General features: G+C 35.0%; 1 protein-coding gene across 3 annotated transcripts in view; it reads left to right on the top strand.

Annotated features, from left to right (window-relative positions):
- The window catches only part of LOC135734568 (integrin alpha-X), a 182,581-nt gene that overhangs the window by 67,565 nt on the left and 94,991 nt on the right, over positions 1 to 20,025 (top strand). For all 3 annotated transcript variants that reach the window (XM_065253402.2, XM_065253403.2, XM_065253404.2), the window contains 3 exons: positions 18,195 to 18,342; positions 18,682 to 18,755; positions 18,838 to 18,946. In XM_065253402.2, the coding sequence (XP_065109474.1) occupies positions 18,195 to 18,342; positions 18,682 to 18,755; positions 18,838 to 18,946 (331 nt within the window). The remainder of the gene's footprint in view (positions 1 to 18,194; positions 18,343 to 18,681; positions 18,756 to 18,837; positions 18,947 to 20,025) is intronic.

A 20,025-nucleotide genomic window follows, 5' to 3' on the forward strand; every position in this document is an offset into this window, starting at 1 on the left:
TTTGGTTTGCATTTCTTATCTCCTTATGTCACTAGTTAATGCACTCAATGGATTTTTTTCAACACATTCCATCATTTTAAATATCGACCTCTACCAAATGGTTGATATGTCACTTAAAGGAATTCATACACATACTATGGAAATCAGAAAATAGGAACTATAATACTATTTTTTCTAAAAATATAATCAAAATAAAATAGTTTTGTATATTAAATCTTTATTTATTGAAGTCGAAATATTAAAATATTTCAGGTTTTCATTTTAACACAGTAAAATGAAAAAAATTATTGTTTTTTAACAATAAAAAATAACTGAAAGTAACAAAAATAAAGATATTACATTCTTTCTGCATATAAATCCTAAAATAAATGGCAAAAAAAGGCAAAAGATAGTAATACAATTGCATTTTAGGTTAATTTATGATTCAAGAAACACAATAGCAATATATTCAATAAGAAATAACAATAGCTGTGTCATATTCATAGCTGTGAATGATCAGAAATTTATATTTCAAAGTAAATAGTATATTCTGACTGCAGAACTGGATGATCTGAAAACATTACCTTAGCTTTTCTACAAAAGTGACAAATCAACCATTTGTTTTTAAAAAATTATTAAAAAATATGAAAGTTTTTTCATGGTATCAAGTAACATCATTTTGTAAAGTTAGGGCTCTTAAAGTGTAATATGTAAAAAAATATGATTTCTATGAGGGGCCGTACAAGCCAAAATTAATTCTGGCACTCTCACTCACATACATTCTCCTTTCACACACATACATCCTCCTTTCACACACATACATACTTCTTTCACTTATATACATTCTCCTTTCACGTACATACATTTCTACTCTCTCACACACATGTAATCTCCTTTTACACACATACATTCTTCTTTCACACACATACATTCTCCTTTCACATACATACATTTCCACACTCTCACACACATACATTCTGCTTTCATACGCATGCATTCTCCTTTCACACACAAACATTCTCCTTTCACATACATACATACATTTCTCTTTCTCTCACACACATACATTCTCCTTTCACATACATATATTTTTACTCTCACACACAGTTATTTATATTTTGACATTCTCTATGTATAATTTGTTGGAATCTGACAAAAAAATGACAGAGCTACACCTGTTTTAAGTTGACAGAGTTAGCATAGTCAATTTTAAGAAAAATCGAGTTTCTTGAAAAATCGAAAATCGCTGCATACATGCCTTAAAATCACTGGTAAAACTAACAGATTTAGCACACACACAGTCAAAAACAATATAGGAAGAATATATGTTAAACTTTGTTTTTCTTTTGTTGTTTAACTCTTTCACCGCCAGCGTTTTTAAAAAAAGTTGCCAGCCAGCGCCAGCGTTTTTCATGATTTTCACCAAAGTTTAATGCCTTCCAGAAAATGTTCTTCTTTAAATATATAAACATACAATATACCAAATGAAAGAACAGACCCTCTGCTTTCAAAAAAAAAAAAAAAACGTTTCATCCTACCTTTAGTGGTTCTTTTGCAATCAGCTTTTGAATATGGGTAGGTTTTTGCAAAAACACCATATTTTGAGCAAAAAGCAGAGATAATTCCATTTTTATGACGGACTTTTCATGGAGATCCCATTCAGAGCGATCTTTAAAACAGACACGGACATGCAGCAGCTTGCCATAGGGCAATACTTCCGGTTTTAAAAAGTTGCGGAAGGGCGCCACCTGGTGGATAATAGCGGTATTGCGGAAAGACGGAAAATCTCGTCATTGGCGGAGAAGCGTTTTCTCTTAATTGACGAGATATCTCGCCAGAGATATCTCGTCAATGGCGGGGAAAGAGTTAATTGACATTGAGGCAGCTTTAAGATGTAATGCAAGGATCTAATGTTACACATCAGATATTTTTTCCCAAAAGTTAACCAAATATTCACTTAAGAATAACAGATTATAACAGAATTATTGTCAAAACAGATATTTTTACAATTGACTATTTAGAGCAGGGGTCTTCAACTACTTTTCTTCGGGGGCCAGATTTTAAAATTGTAAATATGACGCGGGCCAAACTTTTACCCCTATTTTTACTTTTGATATATTTTTTACTTTTACCATATATATGTGTGTGTTGTTGTCGTTTTTGTTACTTTTGTTGTAGTATATTTGAAAAAAACATATTAAAAACATGCATTTTCAAAAAAATTGAAATTTAAAAGCCTTTAAATTACTGAAAACTCATATTTTCTTTATTAATATTTAAAACAATTGCAGTTTAACATGTAATGTTAATAGTAAAAGTGTAAAAGATCAACACTCCTAAACATATTTTGTTTATAACTGTTTAACTTTCATTAATTGTTACATGTCAACTACTTACAACATATAGTCTTCTCCTAATGACTAAAATTGCACTACATGTTTTCTTTTTTAATATTTTATAGATATATAGCAGGGCTAGTCAACTGGCGGCCCGCGGGCCAAGTGCGGCCCGCCAATCATCTTTATCTGGCCCGCCGGTCACCTTTGGCCAGTTCTCAATCGGAAGGCTGCAGCCTCCGGAGGTCGCATATGCTGCATACGTCATCAAGTTTAAGTTAACTGAGCATTGCATTCACAAATCATAAGCATATTACATAAGCATATTTACGATTAACTAAGAATAATAGTCAACTTTATAATTGTTAAAATTCTGAAATAAGACTTAATGACGTATGCAGCCTGGAAATGCGACCTCCGGAGGCTGCAGCCTGATTGAGAAACGACTAGTCTGATTTAAATTCAGCGTGATTACTTTTACCTTTCCACTGTACAAGACAACACAGAAAGGGGCTGTGTGGGGTGCCAATCATCTGTGGGTGCGGAATTATCTGATCCAATTCGAGCTTTGGATGCATTCAAGAAAATAAACTTATGCGACTACACCGCATGTGACGCGGCGACCGGAAGTGATGTATTTCAGTGTGTTCCGATCAAAACTGTGCAAAGTTAAAATTATTAATAATTTTTTTGTTTTACTTTATCAGTAACACTTGAATACTTTAATTGCTGGTAAGTAAATTATTAACTATACTCGTAGATTAAAGGTTCTCTCCCATGACAGATTTACGATTAAACTATATTTTCATTTCGACTGCCACTAGGGGGCGTACTCCCGACAGTTATATCTGTATGTAATGTACAATGGAAAGGCTGTTTATATTTTAATCATAAAGCCCTACATTTCTAATGAAATTACTATGATTTAATGCCAATCTGTATGTGATAATATTGACCACGAGACATGCACTATCACTGCCATTTTGTGCATGCAGTTCGCGCAGTTCAAGCATGCGCAAGTGATGCAGTATGTGCACAGAAAGCTGTTACTGTACCCAGTTAACAAATATGGCTCCGAAATTATTCAGATAAATACACCTTAACCTTTGAAGACCTGGATATCCACATACGTGGACATCACTTTTTTTGTTGTTTGCACCATAATACCTAATTCTGTGTAACTGGCAGAGGCGTACTCCTATGTGTAAAAAATGTATGCTTTAAAATGTGACCGTCTCAAAGTTAGTAGAGATTTCTAGATTCATCTTGGTACAACGCCAAAGCTTGCCAGAGTTCACGGGAGCGCGGAATCACACATGTGGTAAAAATTAATACAAAAATCCGTTCCCTCTAATAATTTTATCTAAAAATTTTTTTAATCATTATTGAGCATTAAACTCAATCACGTGGCTATAGCTTATGTAATTTTCGTTGTTTATATACTTAATGGATTTAAAAATGACATTCATTTCATATGATAATGCAGTTGTTGTGCAAAATGCATGAATGACACAATTAAACAAGTCATTAAACAAAACGTAAATAAACAAAACATGCTGTTTCAGATGTAAATATGATGCCAATAGCCTATGTTATTATTCCGATTTAATAGTTTTTGATATAAAAGTTAGTCAACACTTTAATTTTGGAGGTTTTTGCATGAAGGCAGGGGCGCCTGGAAGAAATCTAAGGGAAAAAAAGACAAATCAAAGCTCGGGTCTTAGGAGGTGAAGTTGTTTAAACATGACCGCAGTCAATATTTCAATAAAAAACATGTGTATGTAGTCATAAACCCAACACTTACCAGGATATGTGACCCGTCACGGAAACCAGGGGCACAAGTCGGCAGCACAAGTTTTGAGAAAATGAGAATTAAAGTTTTTTTTTTCAAAATTGTGATTTTCGTTTTATTGCAGAATCTGTTAGTTGAGATCACAAAGAAGCCTCTCCATGTTTGAGATAGCAGTTTATGTATATTTAAAAGCGTACATTTTGCGGTTGAAATAGGCTTGTTTTTCCAGAGATTCTAGCGTGCAGCGGGGGGCGTCATTATCTGTGTGTATATTTACATACTGTATAAGCTTGTGTTTTTGTCTCCGCCCCCACAGGGAACAGCGTGACTACTGAATAAGGATAGTTCGCCCAAAACTGAAAATAATGTAATTAATGACTTACCCGTATGTCGTTCTAAACTCGGAAGACCTCCGTTCATCTTCGGAACACAGTTTAAGATGTTTTAACTTTAGATTTAGTCCGAGAGCTTTCTGTTTCCTCCATTGAAAATCTATGTACAGTTTCCATGTCCAGAAATAACAGTCAGCCGCATCGTACGTCAGCCGCGTCACTGACTTTATGGGGCGCCGCAGTCGGATGACGTCAAAGTACCGCGAGAGCTCTTCAAGAAATCTTACGGAGTAGTTTAATTTCGACTCGCTCTCGCGGTACTTTGACGTCTTGCAGCGCAGCATGAAGTCAAACTCATAAGTTACACAGAGACCCTATTTTAAATACAAAATTTGAAGGCGGGTTCATGTGTTTAACGGAACGCAAATACCGGACTGTAATCTGATAAACCCTTACATGTTACGATGTAAATAGTCCTCAAATTGTATATTATATTGTTTTACCAGAAGTTCATGCGAAATCTGATGTACTAATAGACTATATATTTCACGGATTATACGCATTTGTGGACAAAAATCATTGGATGATTCACACATCTGAAACAGACTGGATTCGACTTGTGATCCCCACAAAGGTAAAAGTCCTGTTTATTTTTGCATGTTGTTCATTCGGACTTCTGTAATAAAATACTACATATGATGCTAGAACATCTGTAGCCTATCTCAAAACGGCTTTACAGGGGGTATGTCTTAGCTAAATGAGATGTAAATGAGCTCTATTGTCTCTCCAGCCAGGGAAAAGGGAAAGTGTTAACTTTTTTCTTTCTCAAATTTCTCAGCATTCTCCTTTTTGAATGTGTTACATTCAAATGGCCACAACTTCTCCAAATCTTATCAGATTTCACATCGTTGTTACACATCGTTAGAAAGCTTAGAAACTGCACTTTCAGAATCTATGAATAACTCAAAATGCCCCAGATCCGACTTGTGTCCCTACTTTCCGTGACTGGTCACATATGTGAGGAGCTTTTGAGGTGTTTGTCTTCCTGCAAGAAGCTTAATTTTTGCATACATTTACTCAAATAATACAATAGAAAAATATTAAGTAAATCATAGTTGAAATTAGGCGTAAAACTTACAAAAAAATTAGTTGATGTTAAATACTAATAATATTGATTTAAAATAAGTAAGAATTATAGTTTTTAAAACTTATATTTATATATTTGTGCAACTCTTAATAATCTTTTAATCTTATTTTTTAGCTGATGTTACATAAAATATTAATTTGAACTGAATAGTTATCACTGTTTTAAAAACTTAAATATATAAGTGTGACATTCTCAAATTATATTGATTAAAATTTACAAGAAATATTAAGGATATCCATTAGAAATAATCTGTTAGTTAAATACTTATTTTATACACCTAAATAATATATGTAAATTTTACATAAAATGTTTAATTTTAATAGTTATTTATTTTGTTTTAGTTGTTTAGTTGAAGTATATTAGTTATTTTTAATTATTTGGTGTGTGCGTGCGTGCGTGTGTGTCAGGGACGAAAGACAACATACAAGTGGCAAAAACTGTAATTTATTTATATTAAAGTAAAGGGTGATGGTGACAAGTGAAAATGTGTTCATACACAATATTTACAAGTAAACAAATAACAAGGACACAAAAAGAAGAGGGACATGCCCAGCTAACAATTTTTGGTTCCCAAAATGTTTTCCTAACGTTAGTTTTTGGTTCTAAAAACGTTCCCCTAACGTTAGTTTTTGGTTCCCATAACGTTATTTTTTTTAGGTTTGTTTTTGGTTAGCCAGGAAAGTTTTCTTTACGGAAATAGAACGTTATTTTTAGGTTAGTTTAACGTTATGATAACGTTAGGAAAATGTTAGTTTTAGGTTAGACTAACGTTAGGAGAACGTTAGAAAAACTTTAAACTAACCTAAAACTAACGTTCTCCTAACGTTAGAATAACGTTAGGGGAACGTTAGAAAAGCTTTTAACTAACCTAAAACTAATGTTCTCCTAACGTTATTATGACGTTAGAGTAACGTTAGGGGAACGTTAAACTAACCTAAAAATAATGTTCTATTTTCGTAAAGAAAACTTTCCTGGCTAACCAAAAACAAACCTTAAAAAAACGATATGGGAACCAAAAACTAACGTTATGGGAACGTTATTCTAACGTTAGGAGAACGTTTTGGGAACCAAACATTTTTGCTGGGAGTATGCACAGGTGACATGGAACAAAAACAGTTTAATGATCTACAGGACAGTGTGCGTTGTCGCGGCTCCGTGCACGTACTGAAAGAGCGCGCAGAGCTCAAGATTCTAGCTGCAGTGAGGTATGGCACGTCTATTGGTACATTCCATGTTGTGTTTTTTTCTATCATATCTATCCAAAATAAGTTAAACACATTTCCATATAAAAAGGAATAAACCAATATATTAATAACAACATTTATTACAATTAAATTATTTTATTACTGAAAAAATGTCTATTGAAACATTAGATGAATAACACAGGTTATTTTAAATAAAAAAAAACTCAACCCACCACACATTGAATTTAGATAGCATTGTATTTTATCAAATATATAAATGACTTCAACACAATAAAGAAGACTTATAACAGATATTTATTGAAAATGAATAAACATTTAATTTACTTTGGATCAAAAAATCTTACCACAGCAGTTAGCCGCCTCTCCATTATTACAATAATCAAAAACATCCTCTCTTCATATAGACGGGAATCACTAAAATATATATTAGTTCTCACATATAAGTTACTAAATGAAGAAAGAAAATAAACCGCTAGAATAAATGTTAGACTGAGGTAAAACCTATTGACAACAAATACATAAACATTTCATTCACTTCAGGTTAACAGATCAGTTTAACGTTAGCCGAATAGCTCTGTTTTTACAACAATCAAAAGCTTCTAACATCACATTCTCCTTCATGGAAATTATTAAAATATATTTTCGTTTTCACATATTAAAGTTACTAATGAAGAAAGAAAATAAATAGCTTAAATAATGTTAGACTCTGAAGTAAAAACCAAATGCCAAATAAATAAACATTTTATTCACTTTAGGTAAAAAGATCTTACCACGGTTAGGCGGCTATTCGTTTATTCGACAATAAAAAGCTTCTAACATCATATTCTCCTCATATTCTCCTCAAATCGATCGGAAATCACTCATATATACATTTTTTCTCACATATTTAAGTTACTTAAGAAAGAAAGAAAGAGAAAAAAGAAACGCTAATATAATGTATGTCTCTGAGGAAAGAAAACCGTTAACGACCGGTATTTTTTAAATTATGCGAATTCGCGTACAAGAGAAAGCGGGTGCTTGTGAAGAGCGCGAGGTAAGTAATTTTAAAAAGAACCACCCTGCAACGTTATGGGAACGTTATTTTATGGTTCCCAAAAAATAACCAAAAAATAACGTTCTGTATAAGTTATTTTTGGGTTATTTTAAAAATAACCACCCTGCAACGTTATGGGAACGTTATTTTATGGTTCCCAAAAAATAACCAAAAAATAACGTTCTGTATAAGTTATTTTTAGGTTATTTTAAAAATAACCACCCTGCAATGTTATGGGAACGTTATTTTATGGTTCCAAAAAAATAACCAAAAAATAACCAAAAAATAACGTTCTGTATAAGTTATTTTTAGGTTATTTAAAAATAACCACCCTGCAACGTTATGGGAACGTTATTTTATGGTTGCAAAAAATAAAACCTAAAAAGAACGTTCCCAGAACGTTATTATTTGGTTCCCAAAAAAATAACCAAAATATAACCAAAAACTTAGGGGAACGTTCTGTGTTTGCTGGGAAGAAAGTCGTGTCACAGACACGAACAGCCATTGATAGAAATTAGTGCTGGGAAGGACAAAAAAGACATTCGTCTCCAGAGACACGAAAAACAGCAGAAATTCGTGTCATCAAACACGAATAAATTAATCAAAAAATTTCGTTACTATAACACGACTTGCCGTGAGACTGTGTTGCACCCACACTACCTACACGAATAGAAAACGTTGGGTTGCACGCGCTCCTTTATAATACAGAAAACGAATCCCTATATGTGAAACTAACAAAGTCACAAAACAACGCTAATAAACACTCAAAAAAACAAAACAAAAAAAAACAAACGCAAAACGAGTGACTAACAAACAGGGATAAAGGGGCAGACTGACATAAAAAGAAAACAAATTAATATAAAAAAAAAATGAATTATCAATGGCGTACAACAAGACTAATAATTTAAAACTTTTTACATAGACATTGTATTTGATTAAATCAGTATTAAAACACACTATTTAAAAAATATATAATTGAATTATCTCTCTAACTCTCATTAAATAAATGCTTATGTGTATGACTCAGCCTTAGAAAATAAATATTATAACGTGGGGATGAGATTCGTTTACATTAACATTATTAACTGTTATGTAGGCTACCTCTGAAGATGCTTGAGGCATGAAGAATCATGAAACCATAAATTGATTGCTGTAAGCTCTAACATTGCGGGAATTGCTCTCCTGATGCATCTCCAGCACCAGCAGACTCGCTGACAAATAGTGCAGTTGGCTTTATACTGTACTATTTTCCACGGACAATTTCCAGCCTGTATTTGACTTCTCCCAGCTCTGAAACTTTCGGACGTGGACGCGAGCTGCCTCCAGCTTCGGCCTCCGCGAGCTGCCTCCAGCTTCGGCCTCCGCGAGCTGCCTCCAGCTTCGGCCTCCGCGAGCTGCCTCCAGCTTCGGCCTCCGCGAGCTGCCTCCAGCTTCGGCCTCCGCGAGCTGCCTCCAGCCTCGGCCTCCGCGAGCTGCCTCCAGCTTCGGCCTCCGCGAGCTGCCTCCAGCTTCGGCCTCCGCGAGCTGCCTCCAGCTTCGGCCTCCGCGAGCTGCCTCCAGCTTCGGCCTCCGCGAGCTTTCTTCAGCCTCCGCCATCGCATTGATGAGCTATTTAATTCTCAAATACTGGTTGATTCTGTATTTTAAAGGATGGGTGTCAGCCCTGCTGATGGAATAATTGCGCAAACGGAGATGTACGTACGCAGTGCATGACTGTTAATAAAGTGCAAAGCCTTTATTCGTTTTTAAATAAAAGTCCTTTCAAAATAAAAGCCTCTCGTCACAGGGCTTCCGTTTCCACCATACGCCTTCCGTTTCCACTATACTCTCTCTCACACATACATACATACTTCTCTTACATACGCAAATTTTCTTCAGACATAAATACATTCTATAGATGCATGTGAAAGGAGAATGTGAGTGTGTGAGAGTAAAAATGCATGTATGTGAAAGGAGAATGTAAGTGTGTGAGAGTAAAAATACATGTTTGTAAAAGGAGAATGCATGTTTGTGAGAGGAAAAAATATATGTATGTGAAAGGAGAATGTAAGTGTGTGATAGTAAAAATGCATGTATGTGAAAGGAGAATGTAAGTGTGTGAGAGTAAAAATGCATGTATGTGAAAGGAGAATGCATGTATGTGAGAGAAAAAAATATATGTATGTGAAAGGAGAATGTGAGTGTGTGAGAGTAAAAATGCATGTTTGTGAAAGGAGAATGTAAGTGTGTGAGAGTAAAAATACATGTATGTAAAAGGAGAATGCATGTATGTGAGAGGAAAAAATACATGTATGTGAAAGTAGAATGTAAGTGTGTCAGAGTAAAAATACATGTATGTGATAAGAGAATGAATGTGTGTGAGAGTGCCAGAATGAAATTTGTCTTGTAAGGCCCTTCATAGATTTCCTTCAATTTCAACAAGAACAGTTCACTTGGCAGGAGTGATTTCTTTCTCTCTGACATCCGTCTAAGTCAGAAGATGTGTTGTGACAAGTGCTGTTGATTGACACACTCTAGTAGATTATTTTGGCATAGCATAGCTCAACCAAACAGTAGAGATGGCTCAGTCAGCTTGAGTTAAGTTAGGTACTCTTCTCAATAAAATATAGGGACTCAAAATGTGCTCAACCATTTGGTCAAGCAGGCAGTTTAAGGTTTTTTTTAATGAAAAAAAAATATATATATATGTTTGTATGGCTTGTTCGAAAGTCTCACGAGACGTTGGAGAAGCTGCGTGCTGTGCGAGAGGTGGCTATGCATCACCTTCAGTCTGCATTAGTGGTGAAACGGATCGCAGTTGATCCGTGAGTACGGATCACGACCCACGGTTCGGCACGCATGTGATTCGCGGACTAATACACAAATTTAAATAGGGAAAGTTCATTATTTGTAAGGGTTTCAAAGGTTTGCAAATGTTAACATTCAGGTGATTTTAAACCGTTTAACTGCATAAAGGCGCTAAAGTGAGCAGTTTACTTTGCGCACCAACGTGATCATCCTTCAAACATCAGAACTCTTGATGTGTACTCTCTCTCATACTGTAGTGTATTAAAATACATTTGGCTAACAGAGCAATAAAAAACAACGTTAACGTTTCTATGTGGGAGACTGTTTATGCTGTGCCGTTTGTAATTTGCCCTCTTTCTGTGTTTGTGCACGCGTTTAAGGGGACTTAGTAGTGCACACACAGAGAGAGATGCAGTCTGTGCATATTTGGTCTTAAAGAGACAGTAACCTCAATTGACCTACTTAAGTCTGTCTCATTAATGTTAATCAAACAACCTAAAACAAAGAGAAAATCACTTCTGAAGCTTTAAAAAATAATAATTAATTTATAATATAATAATTTAATTAATACAATAAATGCAGTGTTATTATTCAATTGATTTCTGTACCTAATGATGATTTTAGACCTTACATAATGTGCAACTTTGTTCTTTTTTATAAATGTTTGTAATTTCTTGATTTGTTATTAGATTTTTACCATACTTTTTTTTGCTGATCCGAAAAATGATCCGATCCGTGCCTCAAAAACCGTAATGTGATCCGAACCGTGAGTTTTGTGATCCGTTGCACCCCTAGTATGCCTAGATACAAGGAGCTGAGGAAGGCGTGTGCGTTGTGTGAGCTTTCCGAGGCAGATCATGCGTTGCCTCAAGTTTGCTCTGTTTTCAATCCAAGAGGTCAAAAAGAATAGTTTCATAATGCAATGCATGCTGTGCTGTGTGCACCAAAACGAAACTGACATATCAGCATTCAGAAATTCAAGCTCCAACCTAGAACAACACGTAACAGCGGTATGTTATGTCTATTTAAACACTATAATGGATAGTTTGGTAACTATGGCCACTTTATTGTAAGTTAATACTATTTCACACACTGTCCGAGTGTGTTGTCATATGCGCTCTTGTGCAAGCAAATCCTGTAACCTTACAATCAACACATGTTCATATTTGCACATTTTCATATCCTTTCTTTAGAAAAATAAACAAAATGAAAAGCATAATGTGACGTCTTCTCTTGCATTTATACACAAATCCGGACACCTCACTAACGTGTTGAAAATACATTCAAATAAAAACGGGATTGTATTTTATTTAAATCCTTCCTAAAGAATGTATATACTTATAAAAATAAAAGAATAAAGTATGTTTTTAAAGAAACATGTATTATATATTATAATAAATGTAGAGTTGATTTGCAAAAACATCAGTTCTATATGAAATTCTAAAATGATAATTTTTATCAAGTTCCTGTTTATGATCAGTAATGGCAGTGAAAATAACCTATTCTTATAAAACATGATAACAAACAGACATACATGTTCTTTTTTGTTTACTGATAGTTTGTTTAAATGCAGATGCTGACAGGTTTGTGTTGTGAACATAAAAATTAAGACACTGTTTAACTGTCAGAAAAACATCTGGATAAGCAGGTATTTTTGCCCCCGCCCCCAAAGGGAACAGTATGACTACTAAATAAGGATAGTTCGCTCAAAAATGAAAATAATGTAATTAATGACTTACCCTTATGTTGTTCTAAACTTGAAAGACCTCCGTTCATCTTCGGAACACAGTTTAAGATGTTTTAACGTTAGATTTAGTCCGAGAGCTTTCTGTCCCTCCATTGAAAATCTATGTACGGCTTCCATGTCCAGAAAGGTAATACAAACATCATCAAAGTAGTCCATGTGACATCAGTGGGTCAGTTAAAATGTGTTGAAGCATCGAAAATACATTTTGGTCCAAAAATAGCAAGAATTACGACTTTATTCAGCATGGTCTTTTCTTTCAGTTTTGTTGTGAACCGCATGAAGTCACATGACTGTAGTGACGCTGACCTGCTCGTACATGTTTGCTAAGGTTTTTTTTTTTCAAACATACAGCGTGCATCTCCCCAGACTGTAAACGAACTCGGGCGCACAAAACAAAAGAAAAAAAAGAAGCTGGGGCAGAACAGATAACAGTCAGCTGCGTTGTACGGCAGCCACGTCACTGGCTTGCTCGACTTTATGCGGCGCCACAGTAGGATGACGTTAAAGTACCGTATCCAACGATCTCTGTGTAACTTGTGTGTGTTTGACTTCATGCTGCGCTGCAAGAACTGACAGACAGATGACGTCAAAGTACCGCGAGAGCGAGTCAAAATTAAACTACTCCGTAAGATTTCTTGAAGAGCTCTCGCGGTACTTTGACGTCCTCCAACTCATTGCTATCTGGGATCTGAAACAGACTGGATTCGACTGATCAACACAAAGGTAAAAAGTCATGTTTATTTTGCATGATTGTCATCTGGACTTCTGTCACAAAATACTACATATGATGCTAGAGCATCTGTATCTCAAAACGGCTTTACAGGGGGTATGGCTTAGCTAAATGAGATGTAAATGATCCCTATTGTCTCCCCCAGCTGGAAAAGAGAGTCCCTTTCATCTCTATTTTCTCGGTTTGAGTTTTTCTGAGTTTCTAAATTCACATGGCCACAACTTCTCCAAATCTTATCAGAATTCCATGTGTTACACATTGTTGGAAAGCTTAGAAACTGAATAACTCAAAATGGCCCAGATCCGACTTGTGTCCCTACTATCTGGGACTGGTCACATATACACAGACAATGACGCCCCCCCGCTGCATGCTAGAATCTCCGGAAAAACAAGCTGATTTCAACTGCAAAATGTAAGCTTTAAAACATACAAAAACTGCTATCTCAAACATGGAGAGGCTTCTTCGTGATCTCAACTAACAGATTCTGCAATAAAACGAAAATCACAAATTTTGAAAAAAAACCTTTTTCATTTTCTCAAAGTTGTGCTGCCGACTTGTGTCACTGGTTTCCGTGACGGGCAGCGGCGGCTGGTCTCTAGGGGGCGCCGCCCCCTTAAAGTTGGCCAGAGAGGAAAGCTACTTTAACATGTTACCAAAAAGTTAAATATATAGTGCAAATTAATACAAAATAAAATCGTTTAAATATATAGTGCAAATTAATACAAAATAAAATCGTTTATTTGTACTATTTCACTGTTAGTCATGTTATAATTTATTTAAAAAAATTAAAAATCAAAACGGAGTTTGTTGTGTGTGTGTCATGTTTGTGTGTCTGGGGCGCACCCCTAATGAGTGTCTATGTAGGTCAGTAAAAAGGGTAAAAACATGTGACCTGAGGTTGAGCTCTAATTGACTGGTTTCTGATCCGCCCTGGGGCGCAGGACTGTGCAGATTGAGCTGATGGACTGTATGTACTTAGTCTGTTGTGAGGGAAAAATGTCCTTGTGCTATTGCTATAAAAGCAAAAAGAAACATACGAGCCTGTGATTAGGCAACTTTAGTGTCTCTATTTGTGTGTGTTCGGTTGCATTAAACGAAAAGTCTTTGACAGAGAAATTTTAAGCAGGATAAAGAAAAAATCTGAATGCCATTTTGACAGATTGCCCATTCAACTTAACTTGAGAATGTAATTCCTATTCATGTCCAGTTGGTGGCAGTGTGTTGCTCAAATGACGCCCTGCTTTCTATACATTCTCGCGATATTTTGATGTCATACACTGATTGGTCTGGTCTGATTGGTCTGCGATATTAGTTCATTACAGATTCATAGTAAATTTATTTTGTGCGTTTGATTTCAACTGTAAAATTTTCAGCATTTTAGGAAAGCAGTAGCCTAATGATATTCATCGCCTGATAAATGGCTATTAACAGTTCTGCATTACTACAGTAAAAGTTTGATTTTGAGTGTGTTTGCGCCCCCCCAAAAAAATGTTTTGCACCAGCCGCCACTGGTGACGGGTCACAAATACAATAGAATGTTCTGAATAGTTTTCATTCATGGAAACATTGATCACCTGAACGGTGACTCAGAGGTGTAAAGAGTAGCTGAAAGCCATACTTGAGTAAAAGTACAGATACCTTACTGTAAAAATTACTCCACTACAAGTTACAAGTCACCAATTTAAATACGACTTGAGTAAAAGTATTAAAGTAACCCAATTTAAAAGTACTCAAGTATTTTTACTCATACTGAATGTTGGCTCAAAGATGCACGAGTCCTCAACACAAAGAGACATTGTAGGTCAGTGAAAACTAAGAAAGTTTATTTATAAGGTTTTATTTCCTAAGAAAAGAAAAGAAATCAAACACCTCCAAATTTTGACCAGGCAGAACAAACACAGATTAAACATAGTCATAGTCTTTTGACTAAAATTTAATTTAGTTTTAGTCATATTTTTGTCATCTGAATTGATTTAGTTTTCCATGAGATTTTAGTCTAGAAATCTAAATTAAATTTAATTTAAACCCATTTAATTTTAGTCTAGTGTCATTGTGTACTTGAATGTGCCATGCTGAAAAATACATAGCCTAACTTTGTGATATAAATATATGGTAACACTTTACAATAAGGTTCATTAGTTAACATTAGTTAGCTACATTAGTTAACATTAACTAAAAATGAACTGCACTTAGCATTTATTAATCTTTGTTAATGTTCATTTCAACAATTACCAATACTTCATTAAAATCTTGTTAAAATTAGTTAATGCACTCTGAACTAACATGAACAAACAAAAGCTTACATTTTTATAAACTAACATTAACAAAGATGAATAAATAATGTAACAAATGTATTGCTCATGGTTTGTTCAAGTTAGTTAATACATTAACTACTGTTACCTAATGAACCTTATTTTAAAGTGTTACCAAATATTCTTATAGGCCTAAAGATATAAAAATATATAATTTTAATATTTTAAAAAATCCAGTAAACAAAAATTACACTAACAGAAATATGATAATGCATATTTAAAAACAGGAAGTTGTTCATTTGAAAGATAAATTGAAAACACATTTAGTACGTAACACCACTATCTCACATTAAGTGCACTACATTTCTTCAGTCATGCATCCCTCTTACAGTAAATACATTACAGCATACTTGATTAAATGTGAGGACAGTGAAATTGTACACTTGTTATCAATCAGTACAGGACATCGCTGGTTTATTTTGGCTTATATAGTAAGTTATATCAAGTTATGTAACTTACCAGCTCAGGTTAGCTGATAAAGTAGCATCAGAGTATATAAAACATTTGTGCTTGCCTTTGAGTTGCGGGATGACCCAATCGCGCTTCACTTTTGTTTTGATTGTAGCATCACAAGTTTAACAAAGGGTCCCTTGACAAAAGCAAATGTGATATGCATGCATATGTTTGCTCTTTATCTCGTCTCTCAGATAAGACGGTAACTTTTATCTACAGTTTATGACATACGCAGCACCAGGGGCGGAGTGGGACCCAAAAATCTACCGGGAAATTTCATAGACCACCAGCCCTCTGTGGTTAAAAAAAGAAAAAAGAAAATGGTTCGCTGTAAATAAGCAAATGCTGAAATCTAAAATTACAATAAAATGACTGCAAAACAACATGAAATACCAAGTGTAATAATTATTATTTAAAAGATCTTAAAGTCAACAGTTCCCTAGTTTTAGGTAAGCTAAAGCTTACTTTGGTTGCAAAGCAGTTGCTTATAAAATTATTAAGCCTGTTTGGAGAGAGAGATTTTATTTGACAAAATGTCAGTCATCGTGTGATAACGAAAATATAACGAGGCTTAAACTAACTTACGTGTTCTGAGCAGGTGTTGTCGGTGAACAGGCTGTAAACTGTTGGCTAAGTTACAGACACTCGTGAAAAACTGATGCTGATTATATCTGGGAAACATTCTCTAACAGCAGTCAAGTTGTCATTGTTTGTGTCAAAGTTGTGCATTTGTTGTAACATTAAAACAGGAGATCAGACTTACTATGTGCTGGTCAAAGTGATGCTCGGAGCTCCATTCCTCTGTGGGTGTGCGAGGCTATGCTTTTTTATTGGTTGTTGCATTAAATCTTACCCAGATACAACAGTTCTATTTTCTGATTGGCTGTTGTGTAGCCTCTTTCTTTATTTTTTGATTGGCTGATAGAACTCCAGGGGAGACGGGCTTGATAGAGAGAGCGGTGCGGCCAGATACATTTTGACCGGAGTGCATGACTAAAGACTGAAAGCACGGCTATTATCAGACCAGCCCTCGCAGCCTTAAAACACTACCGGCCCACCGGGAAAAGTCCCGACTCTCCCGATTGCCACTCCGCCACTGCGCAGCACGCAGATGTCCCGCTACGGTGGCTCAACGCAAGCCATTCAGTGTTTGACATAAAATACCGCGAGACCAGACTTCTCCATATGCATTTGATTCGCTCTCGCAGTACTTTGATTTCATACGATTGCCCTGCGTAGCGCCAATGAAGTCCCTCAGTTGTGCGTGTGCGTCTAACCTTGCGACCACAGATTCTATCCATCATCACTCTCTGACACTTTCGTCTCGTTTTATTTGACGAATAAACAATGTAGCGAGTAACGTTAAGTGTCATTTCAAATGTAGTGGAGTAAAGAGTACAAATACCCAATCAAAAATGTAATTGAGTAGAGAGTAAAAGTTTCTTATAGTTTTTGATACTCAGTACAAGTACAAAGTAGCCCAAAAAATACTTAAGTACAGTAACGAAGTACATTTACTCGAGTACTTTACACCTCTGCGGTGACTTTTTACAAAAGTTATAATTTACAACAATAATTTATAATTTAATTTTTACAAAATTATAATTTACAACAAAACAACATCAATAATATAAGAGCTTGAACCTATATGACATTTTATTAACAAATATTTGAGTAGTGAAATTTTTATTCTGTGAAAAAGCAGAAAATAATCAAAATATTCAGGCGCAAAGGATGGGTATTCCTCACAACATGAACTAATAATTTTAACTTCATTTTACTTGAATGTTTTAGTTTAATGGATTTTGTAAGCTTAAAAGTTAAATCAACTAAACTTTATTAAGCTTTGGCTTCAAAACACAAAATACTAAGTGATGTTTACTTGATTGTTTAAGTAAAGACAATATCTGGGTTAACAGTGTGCCTTGCCATACGTATGATGGCTATGCATTCAAGACTATTTAGCAAATCACGATCACTTCGGCTACTGTATGTTAACTTTCCAATGAAATGCATCACGATTGTATTTAATGTTCAAATAAAAATTGATTCACATTTGATACTCACACTCTGATTGTCATCCATCTTTACTGGTCCTCTAATTCGCTAGGTGGCGTTGTCTCTAAAAACCTAGGGTCCTAGAACTGCGGTCCTGAAACTGCAGCCTCCAGTTGTGCAGGCAGATACAATTCGTTTTTACTCTGCTCTGAAGGCTGACTTGTTACCACCAGGAGAAGTGACTGTCATTCATAACAAGATGTTCTAATTGATGTGAATCTCTACATTTATAATTGAATATAATGGTTTAAAACATATTTTTTTCTTGTTGTATTTCTGCTAGGTTGGCAGTGCTTTCAACAATGATTATGCAAAACAGGAGTTGAATACAATTGCTACTGATCCATATACTGGTGTGTTTAAAGTGACAGACTTTGATGCATTAAATGAAATTCTTAAAAGCCTGGAAGATAATATTATTGCCATTGAAGGTACGTCAGCAACGTGAATGTTAAAGTATCAGTTTATATATATATATATGTATATATATATATATATATATATATATATATATATATATATGTATATGTATATGTATATGTATATATATGTATATGTAAATATATATATATATATATATATATATATATATATATATATATATATATATATATATATATATATGTATATATGTATATGTATATATGTATATGTATATATGTATATATATATATATATATATATGTATATATGTATATATGTATATATATACTTTGAATGAATTTGCAGTTATTTGTTTCAAGTTTGGAACTCCTACTCCTCTGTTGCAGGAACCCAAACATCTGGTGATTCCTCAAGAATGGAGTTTGCACAGGATGGTTTCAGCACAGCTTTCACATCATATGTAAATATAACTATCATTAGATAATTACATAAATACAAAAATAAATGTAATGTTCATCTAAATTCTATTTGTTTTTGTTTAGCCAAGTGTGTTATTAAGTGCTGTAGGAGCTTATCAGTGGAAAGGTGGCTATGAAGAATATTATTCAAATACTGGCTTTCAAGTAGGCAGTGAACATGAAAGCTATCTAGGTGAGGCTATTCCAGACACACACACACACACACACACACACACACACACACACACACACACACACACACACACACACACACACACACACACACACACACACACACACACACTCACATTCTGGTTTCCATGTTTTGTGGGGACATTCCATAGACGTAATGGTTACTTTAATGATTTTACTTAAGTACTTGTAAAGTTACTGGTCTATATATCTACTCTAGTAAAAGTAAAAAGTAAGTAATTTTAACTATACTCAGAGTAAAAAAATGTATACAGCTGGGTTTATATGAGCATATAATGAGATGAGTGCCATGGGTATATACTTTTATCCTTTACACGTTTATCGTCTTTTATCTAATTTTCATGACCTGGGAGAGTTACCTGATGTCTAAGACCTTTATTCTTCGCTCTTTTTTCTCTCTGTCTCTCTCTGCAATGTCTAACTGCACATTCTCGAGAACATTCTTATGTTTGACTTGATGTGAAGCTGCTAGACCTTAGAGGATAATGCACATGGTGTCAAATAGGGGTGCACCGAAATTTCGGTCGCTGAAAATTTCGGCCGAAAATTGCATTATCGGTTTCCGGCCGAAATAAAAAATCCAGCTGAAAATGTCAACCGAAAATTATTGTCAAACGCGCTCCTCCCATCTGTGCGCTAGCGCTTGGGTTTCACTCACTGTGATCAGTCGTCACCCACCCCTCCCCTTTGTGCTCAAGCAGGTTTCACTCATGGCCGAGCTGTTGGCACGCGTCTGCAAAGAATTAAGCATGTCTCGATGTGTAAACTTTAGAGAGAGTCGCGCTAATGCGTCTCATACTGTAATCCATTAACATACATTTGGCGAATAAAGCAATGAAACACAACGTAACGTTTTTATGTGGAGCGATTGTTGCGCTGTTTGGAATTCACCCTCCGTCTCTGTGTGCGCGGGCGTTTAAGTGCCCTCAATAGTGCACATACGAGAGAGACGCTTGAAAAAAAAACAAGCGAACATAAAATCTCTCTGTTATTGACAGGGCACATATAAACAAAATTATCTCCACAGTATTCTTTTTCTAATGTTTATGTCTTAAGTGT

This window comes from Paramisgurnus dabryanus, chromosome 1 (genome assembly GCF_030506205.2).
Source record: "Paramisgurnus dabryanus chromosome 1, PD_genome_1.1, whole genome shotgun sequence".
NCBI classification, from domain to species: domain Eukaryota; kingdom Metazoa; phylum Chordata; class Actinopteri; order Cypriniformes; family Cobitidae; genus Paramisgurnus; species Paramisgurnus dabryanus.